Source organism: Lolium perenne, chromosome 3, assembly GCF_019359855.2.
Source record: "Lolium perenne isolate Kyuss_39 chromosome 3, Kyuss_2.0, whole genome shotgun sequence".
Taxonomy (NCBI): domain Eukaryota; kingdom Viridiplantae; phylum Streptophyta; class Magnoliopsida; order Poales; family Poaceae; genus Lolium; species Lolium perenne.
Window position 1 is genome coordinate 317,851,161 of NC_067246.2, and position 8,556 is coordinate 317,859,716.

The 8,556-nt window shown below is 45.9% G+C and overlaps 2 protein-coding genes and 1 pseudogene across 2 annotated transcripts; all 3 read left to right on the forward strand.

Annotated features, from left to right (window-relative positions):
- Positions 1–1,364: 1,364 nt before the first annotated feature.
- LOC127338850 (uncharacterized) lies at positions 1,365–2,604 on the forward strand. Its single transcript, XM_051364818.1, has one exon. It carries the CDS (start codon positions 1,402–1,404, stop codon positions 2,602–2,604), a length of 1,203 nt encoding a protein of 400 aa, XP_051220778.1. The 5' UTR covers positions 1,365–1,401.
- A 2,671-nt stretch (positions 2,605–5,275) lies between these two features.
- Positions 5,276–6,615, forward strand: LOC127338851 (uncharacterized; annotated as a pseudogene).
- A 1,432-nt stretch (positions 6,616–8,047) lies between these two features.
- On the forward strand, positions 8,048–8,350 carry LOC127340337 (putative glutaredoxin-C2). The gene has a single exon (XM_051366101.1). It carries the CDS (start codon positions 8,048–8,050, stop codon positions 8,348–8,350), a length of 303 nt encoding a protein of 100 aa, XP_051222061.1.
- Positions 8,351–8,556: the final 206 nt, after the last annotated feature.

An 8,556-nucleotide genomic window follows, 5' to 3' on the forward strand; every position in this document is an offset into this window, starting at 1 on the left:
CGCGAGGATTGGTGAACTCGCAGTCCAAGGCCACACACTTGATTGGTGTGGCATCGAGAAAATCCCTCTTGGCGGCGCGGATCCACCTCTCGAGGGTATCTCTTCGGCCGTGAGGTATTACACCCGAGATCGAGGAGCCGGGGCGCGCGCGAGCTGCTCCATTGGGGCCGGGACAGGAGAGAAAGCTCTTTGGTGGGAGAGATGGCTAATGGAGGATGAAGATGGTGTGGCTAATGGAGAATATGAAGATGCATATATATAGGTGCATGAGGGGGTGAACAGGCACCGGGAGATGAAGATGTGTGGCCGACCGCCGGGAAGATAAAGATGTGTGGCCGGCCGCCGGCACCGGTGGTGCGAATTCCCATGGCCGCCGATTGGTTTCCGCGCGTCTGTAATGGCGAGGACGATCAATTTCCGCGCGGGAGCCGAAAGGTTTGACTTCTGTCCCGGCTCGTGTCACCAGCTAGGATTAGATGCCCATACAAACCGGGACAAAAGGGTGCCATATGCGTGGACGGATTCGGGGTGACGTGGCCAGACCTTTAGTCCCGGCCCAGACTACAGCCGAGACTAAAGGGGCCTAACGGAAGGCCTGTTTTCTACTAGTGCTCATGCGCCAACCAAGGATAATTGAGTACACGTCATGACATACATGAATATCATTACATAACAGGCACATATGTGCTACAAAATGGTTTATGTGGGTATTGAGGCAATATAATACATCATGCCAAACATAGCTCAAGGCAGAGTTTTTATGCCGGCGGAAGATACGACTAAGGCAATGGACGCAGAGGCTTCACTCCACAGGTTCTGGGCTACTAATCCTAGCACTTTCTCACTCCATATCCTCCATATGGTAGAAGATGATCCTCGCCAAAATCTAGCATACGAAGCCAGCTGGTGAGTATGTTGAATGTAGTCGAAAGAAAAAAAAAACACATTAATTACCATGAACAAACCAACAAAGGGAATCACTAGTTCTGAGTAGACTGAGAATTAAGTTAGTGATTAATTGACTTCTGCAATGCCTAGTTTACATTGTGATTTGTGCACTTGAATTTACAACTGAAAAATTACTACATATACTTAGATTTGTTTTGTGATCCATGCTAATAGTAAGTTGCAACATGGGTTGCAACTGAGATTAATAACGTTGCCACGTTGGTCTATCGAGAACTAAGTTAGTTTGAGTAGACTCAGAACTACTCACTTACCCAACCGAAGATCTTTGAAGTCTTTCTTCTCTCTAAAAGGAAGTCTTGAAATGTCTCAAAAGAAAGAAAAGAAAAATAAAGGTGGGACCCATGCTTGCCATGTCATCGCTGGAAAAATCTCTTCGCTTCTGCTCTTCTCCCGCAGCAAAGAAACCCTCGACTCCGCGAAATCCTCCAAATTATGGACGGCGATAGGCGAGCACCCGCGGCGGCCGCCGCATCGGTCGCAGCGGTGTTCGGCGCCGGCGACCTCCTCCGCGAGATCCTCCTCGGCCTCGCCTTCCCCCACTACCTCGTCCGCGCCGCCCTCGTCTCCAAGCAGTGGCTCCTCCACGCCTCGGACCCGGCTTTCCTCCGCCGCTTCCGCGATCGCCACCCGCCCAGCCTCCTCGGCTTCTGCGCAGGCTACCCCCGCACCGCGTACCAGTTCGTGCAGCTCCCGCAGCCCCCGGAGCTCGCCGACCTTTCACGCCGCGCTGCCTCTTCCTGCAACGAGGAATTCGCCACCCGCGGAAGCCAGTGGATCAAGCACTGCCGGAACGGCCGCCTCCTCATCGAGCGCCCTCACCACGGTAGAGGCGAGTATTCCCTCCTGGCGCCGCTGCTCAACGGAGAGCCCATTGCCATCCTCCCACCAGCCCCGCTGTTCTGCACGATTTTCCTACCCGAGGATGGGTGCCGCGACGGCATCACCATGGTTAGTTTCCATGATAAAGGGCGAGAAGTCCGTGCAAAAGTGAGCGTGCTGGGATCCGGCCAATGGCAATGGGGCGTCCAGGCCACTGCCGCGATACAGTTAGAACCGCCGTATCCTGCGGCCTGCTTTCAAAGGGTGTTGCCTCCAGTTCATGGCATGATCTTTGTGGTGACAAACTGTGGGTATACCCTAGTGCTGGATTTGGCGACGCCGCGCTTCTTCATCCTTGAGCTACCAGATGGAGCGGAGCGCGATGGAGTGCCGAGCAACTTCCTGCTCTCATGTGCGGAGAATTCAGGGATATATCTTGTCAATGCAGAAGAGTTTCAGATCAGTGTATGGCTCCATAGGATGACCGGCGACGGCTATGGTGCAGGCGGCTGGCTGTTGGTGGACACATTTTGCGTCCGTGAGGCATGTGCGCGCCTTGGCAGTTGGGTGCCACAACATGGTGGTTTTGTTCAGGTTGCTGCGGTCGGGGATAATGCTGACTTTGTTTTCTTGGATCATGCACAAAGTGGTGCTGTCTTCTATGTGCATCTGAGAAGCAAGGAAGTTCAGAAGGTCGACCAAAGGGTGCCAGATAGATATTTGGTTCGTGACGTCGGGATAGATATCTTCCCCATTATGATGACCTGGCCGCCTATCTTTCCAGCAAGGGGCGTAGGTCTTGATCAGCAAAAATGAGCCCCCTGTGTTTGATCTTTGTAATATCTCTACTGGGTATGACTTCTGTAATAGAAAGGTATGTTTATGATTAGGTAATGTAAAATCGATGAGAAATCAAAGTTATCTGGATGGGCTTGATTGCTGTTTAATTCCTCTCCTTAGTTTGAACTGTGTTCTCATGCACAGTATTTGTTATTGCTCTCAAGACAAAGCGTGCAATTCATTCTAGCTGCTATATGGCCAATACAGAGCATAGCAGGATCTTTGCAGGACAGGGATTTGGTGCACATGGGCACCAGTGCTCCCTCCACTTTCAGCTTTTTGAAAATTTCAAAACCTCACACTTTTATGTTTTCAAAAATTATGGCGTTAAATATGTGGATAGATATGTTCATGAGAAGTGTATGCAAAAAAGTCCTAGTAAAAATACTTTAAATTTTAGGAAATACAAAAAAACAAATTTCTGACAAAAGGATACACTATTATAATACTATTTCACTACCATTTATTGTCAGAAATTTGTCTTTTTAATATTGTTCAAAAAACACAGTATTTTTTAACGGGACTTTTTTTGTATACATCCCACCCGTATCTATCTATCTATATATTTAACGTCATAATTTTTTGGAACTTAGAAAAGTGAAATTTTAAAGTTTTCAAAAATCTGAAAGGGAGGAGAGCACTGGTACCCATGTGTCAAAGACACTTTCCGGATCTTTGCATGCACGGGTTACCAAATTGATTGACAAATACTACTAAGCTTAGCAATGCAAATGTTGCAAATGTGCCGACTTGGTGTCGCAGACTCACTACTTTAGAACACAACACGTACAGTTTTAGAAAGCATGGTGTTGCAATCATATAAGTTTGATATCAAGAACCTCTGTTCATTTTGATAAACAAAGAACCTTAAGTTTAGATAATTGTGATTCCCAGAACCACAACAAATCTTCTAAGCTTGACAACAGTATTGTAGTGCACAAGATATTTTCCTGTATTAAAACTTGTCAGTAAGAAGTTGTGCAAATAAAACATTAAAAGTGAGGCAAGTAAAAAATGTCGAGCAACAATTGTAGCAGAAAAGGTGCAGTTATGCTCTTCTCTTGTCAACAAATATTCTCATGTAGAGACCCACTAGGAGCTGTGTTGAGTGAGGGTTTATCGTTGGCGCAAAAAAACTGATTGCTTGGATATAGTAAAGATGCTAAGGAATGAGGATGTGATGCCGTTTGGACAAGTAAAACAAAGATTGTGATATTCCTGTAGCGCAAAACGCACGGAGTATAGGCGGGTGAAGGCTTTTGGGGAGGTTCCGAAGATCAAGAGCAAAGGAAAAGCCACCAATGAAGTCCTGAACGGGAAGATGCAACACTATCTCCAGAATCCAGATGTAAAAGAAGCAACATACGCCTCAGGTGATCAAGGCGGTGCCCGCCTTAGTAAAGATCAATGCTTGATCACTTATGTTGCGAGGATGCACAATGGTGCGCTTCTAGTGATGAGAGTTCGTGTGTGTTTGTGGAGTTTGTCTTTGTTGGATACAAGGTGTGGCCTCTTTTTTTTAGGTCTAGAAGCTCTTATATCTGGCATAGACGACGTGACATGAGTTTTATTGTGTGGTCTTTTGCTGGTTTCCCCGAATTAACGTAACGATGTATGGTTTTTCGGTCTGGTTTCTTATTAACAGGACCAGTTTTTCTCTTCTGTAATGCAATGCGGGAGCCTGGCCTGAAGGAGATTCTGTCAAAAGAATAAAGAATGAGGATGTAGATCGTTCAGTCTACACTTCAGTGATGGAAGAAATCAATACCTTACTGAAGGTTCGTTAAAAGTATTACTCCCTTCATCTATAAATAGATATCTTGAATTTATGTAAAATCTAAATATATTTAGACACTAAATAACATCTATATCATCTAGATTTAGACAAATGTCAGACCCGTCTGGACTGGGGTAGTACTAATGTTAGAATATACCACAACAATAGTGGTCTTGAAATTAAGCTAATCTCGGTATGGGATTTAGCCAGCATTTGTTATACAGGTGTAATCCTTGATTTTAAGTTATAGTTTTAGGACAGGAATTTGGTGCACATGGGTGCCAGTGCTCCCTCCACTTTCAGTTTTTTGAAAATTTTAAAATCTCACTCTTTTATGTTTTTAAAAATTGTGACATTAAATATGTAGATAGATATGTTCATGAGAAGTGTATGCAAAAAAGTCCCGGTAAAAAATACTTTAAATTTTGGGAAATACAAAAAAACAAATTTCTGACAAAAGGATACACTATTGAAATACTAATTTACTTCCATTAACCGTCAGAAATTTGTATTTTTTATATTGTTCAAAATATAAAGTTTTTTTTTAACGGGACTTTTTTGCATATACCCCACCCGTATATATCTATCTACATATTTAACGTCATAATTTTTTGAGACTTAAAAATGTGAGATTTTAAAATTTTCAAAAATCCAAAAGTGAGGAGAGCACTGGTGGCCATGTGTCAAAGACACTTTCCGATAGTTTCATTCAAAAAAGAAAGGTTCTTACTGAATTTGAGCTGGCAAAACAGCGACAAATTACAATGCAGCGATTTAGCAAAGAGATAGAACTTCAAAATGAAAATAAAAAAGTGAAGTGGGCCTTCTCTTGCCACGGTATTTTCCACACCACAGCAAAGAAACCTTCGGCCTTGCTGCGCAAAATCCTCCCAAACTAGATCAGCCAAAAACATGGAAGGCCACAGAAGGACGCCGGCGGCCGCATCGGTGGCGGCGGTGCTCGGCGACGGCGATCTCCTACGCGAGATACTCATCCGCCTCGGCTTCCCCAACTACCTCGTCCGCGCCGCTATCGTCTGCAAGCGGTGGCTCCTCCACGCCTCTCGACCCGGCCTTCCTCCGCCGCTTCCACGACCGCCACCCGCCCCGTCTCCTCGGCTTCTGCGTCGGCCACCCCCACCACTCGTACAAGTTCGTGCCGCTCCCTCAGCCGCCGGAGCTCGCGGCCCTCTCGCGCCGCGTGGCCTCCTTCTGCGACGACGCCTTCGCCCGTAGCAGAGGTCAGTGCCAGTGGATCACCCACAGCCGGAATGGCCGCCTTGTCACCGAGATCTTCGTCAGAGGTACGTTCAGGTACTCCCTCCTGGCGCCGCTTCTCGCCGAAGAGTCCGCATTGGTGCCCCCACCGAACCCGCTGCTCTACAATAACCGCTCTTGCCTCAATCGGATGTTCCTGCCCAAGGATGGTGGTCGCGACGGCATCACCTTGGTGAATGTGAAGCTCGCAAACGCCCGGCGACAAGTCCGTGCAACGGTGTACGTGCTGGGATCCGGCGGATGGGGCGTCCCGATCACTGTACGTAAGTCGGTGCCACAAGATCTACCACCAGGCCTTAAAGACGTGCTGCCTCCCATTCATGGCAAGATCTTCATTGTGACCACCTTGGGGTACACCCTGGTGCTGGATTTGGCAAAGGCACGCTTCTCCACCCTTGAGCTCCCAGGTGGAGTGGGAAGCAACTTCATGCTCTCATGTGTGGAGGATTCCGATATTTACCTTGTCAATATGAAAGGGTTTCAGCTCAGCGTGTGGCTCCACCGGATGACACGAGACGGCCATGGTGTAGGCGGCTGGCTACTGGTGGACACATTTTGCGTCCTTGAGGCGTGCACACGTGTTGCGGGTGATAGTTGGGTGCGACAAAATGGTGACTTGGTTGACGTTGTTGCGATCGGGGACAATGCTGAATTTGTATTCTTGGATCATCTGGCAAGTGGTGTTGTCTTTATTGTTCATCTGAGAAGCAAGGTTGTTCAGAAGGTCTATCAGAGGGTGCACCGGATAGGTTTCTTACCTGTTATGATGATCTGGCCACCTATCTTCCCAGCAAGGATCGTAGGTCATGATCAAGAGGATTGATCCTCCTGTACTTGATCTTTGACATGTCTTCGCTAGACATGCCTTCTGTAATAGAAAGGCGTGTTTCTGATGAGGTAATGTAAAATTGATTAGAAATCAAAATTATATCTGGATGGGCCTGATTGTTTCTCCTCTAGACTAATATATGCTGGTAGTATTTCACTCTTTAATTCCTCTCTGTAGTTTTAACGATGTTTGCAAGCACAATATTTGTTATAGCTCTTGAGACAACCTGTGCAATTCATTCTGTCTGCTATATATGGCTACTATGAAACATAGTACAATCTTTGCATGTATGGGTAACCAAATTGATTGCTAGATACTACTAAACGTAGCAATGCAAATATGTAGACTAACGGTCGTTGAACACTCGTTGTTCAAGTCATCTAATTTTGCAGAACTGAACTAAATATTCTAAGCTTGACTGCAGTGTGTACACGATATTTGCCTATATGAATACTCTTGTCAAAGTAATAAATGTTTCTTGTATCAATCAGTAGTGGAAATAAAATTGTGGAAGTCGGGCAAGTACGTAAAAATGACTAGCAGAAACTGGAGTAGAAATAAATGAAAATCCACCTTCTGGCAAGGGATCTTCATTTCTGTTCTGGACAGAGATGGCTCAAACGATATAAGAAGGTAAGCATGTTGAACATTAGTTCTGATATCCATTTTTCGCATCCAGCATAATTTTTCCATCCATTTTTTATGTCCACAAAGTTATTATCAGTCCACCATCACTAGTTCAGTACTAGTAGTTCTTCTGGGGTAAACGTGATAAGTGTGATGTTATCCTGACTAGTGCACTACTTAATTCTGTGATATCCGTTAGATGGTGGGGTTTTGGCCCAATGCATCCGGAGAAAAATAGTGATGCATGATTTCTACAACTCGACACCAATTGTATTCCTCATTGCACACAAATTGTAAAAACAGTCGGTTAGAGTGAATCCAATCCTAACTTATCAGGAACCTAATGAATCATCAGCTGAAGCCAAATTTGCTCGATACCACTATCCGCTTTTCTATGTATGATGGTTCTAAAAATTAAAATTTAGCATATCTCAAATCTTGATTCTTCATTTTTTCTTACTCATCCTTAAACAACATAAAAAGATATCATCCTCCTGGCTGTTACTAACTGTATAAATTTGGCCCCTCCCAAAAAACAAAGATTGCAACATAGGGATTTGCTAGTTCTCAGTTAGCGGAGAACTAACTTCGTGCTTAGTCGAATCTTACACCATTCGATTTGCATCATGATTTGTGCTAGTCATAAGTTGCAACATGAGTTGCAACTGAATTTTAATGACATCATTTGACTGAGAAATAGCCACACCCGAGAACACATGCGTTATCAGCAATTTGCCACATCTCAAGTGATTTCCTTACACCTCAATTAAACCTGCAATACTGCACCGACCATCTCCTCCTCTTCGCCCACTTACCCCAGACGCTTATAAATAAGCACCGTTGGATCAGCACCATCATAAAGCTCCAAGAAGCAACGGCCTACAGCAAGCTCAAGTGAACTTAGAGAGATGGCAGCGGGGAGAGTGAGGGGGCTGGCGTCACAGCGTGTGGTGGTGATCGTCGGGGCAAGCAACTGCTGCATGTGCCACACGGTGCAGACTCTCTTCATGGAGCTGGGTGTGAGCTGGACAATGACCCCTGGTGCAAGGACGTCGAGAGGGCGCTCGCTGACATGGTCGGCTGGAGTCTGCCTGAGCCGTCCTTCTTCATCGGAGTCGCAATCGTCGGCCACCACCGACTGGGTCATGCTGCTGCACCTCGGCGGCCAGCTCGTGCCGCTCCTCCGCCAAGCTGGCGCCCTCTGGCTCTGAAGAATTAAGGACAGCGATGGCTGATGCATACATGCAGTTACTTGTGATTGCAGCCTCCAATTGAGCTAAGGCTAAGTTAGTGACTGTATAGTGCGTGCAGCTACTGAATTTTGGAAAGATCCTCCAATGTATTAACGATTACGATCTTTCAGTTCTACCTCCTGTTGTGATGTATAAGAGAGGTGAACAATGCTTCGTAAGAGTGT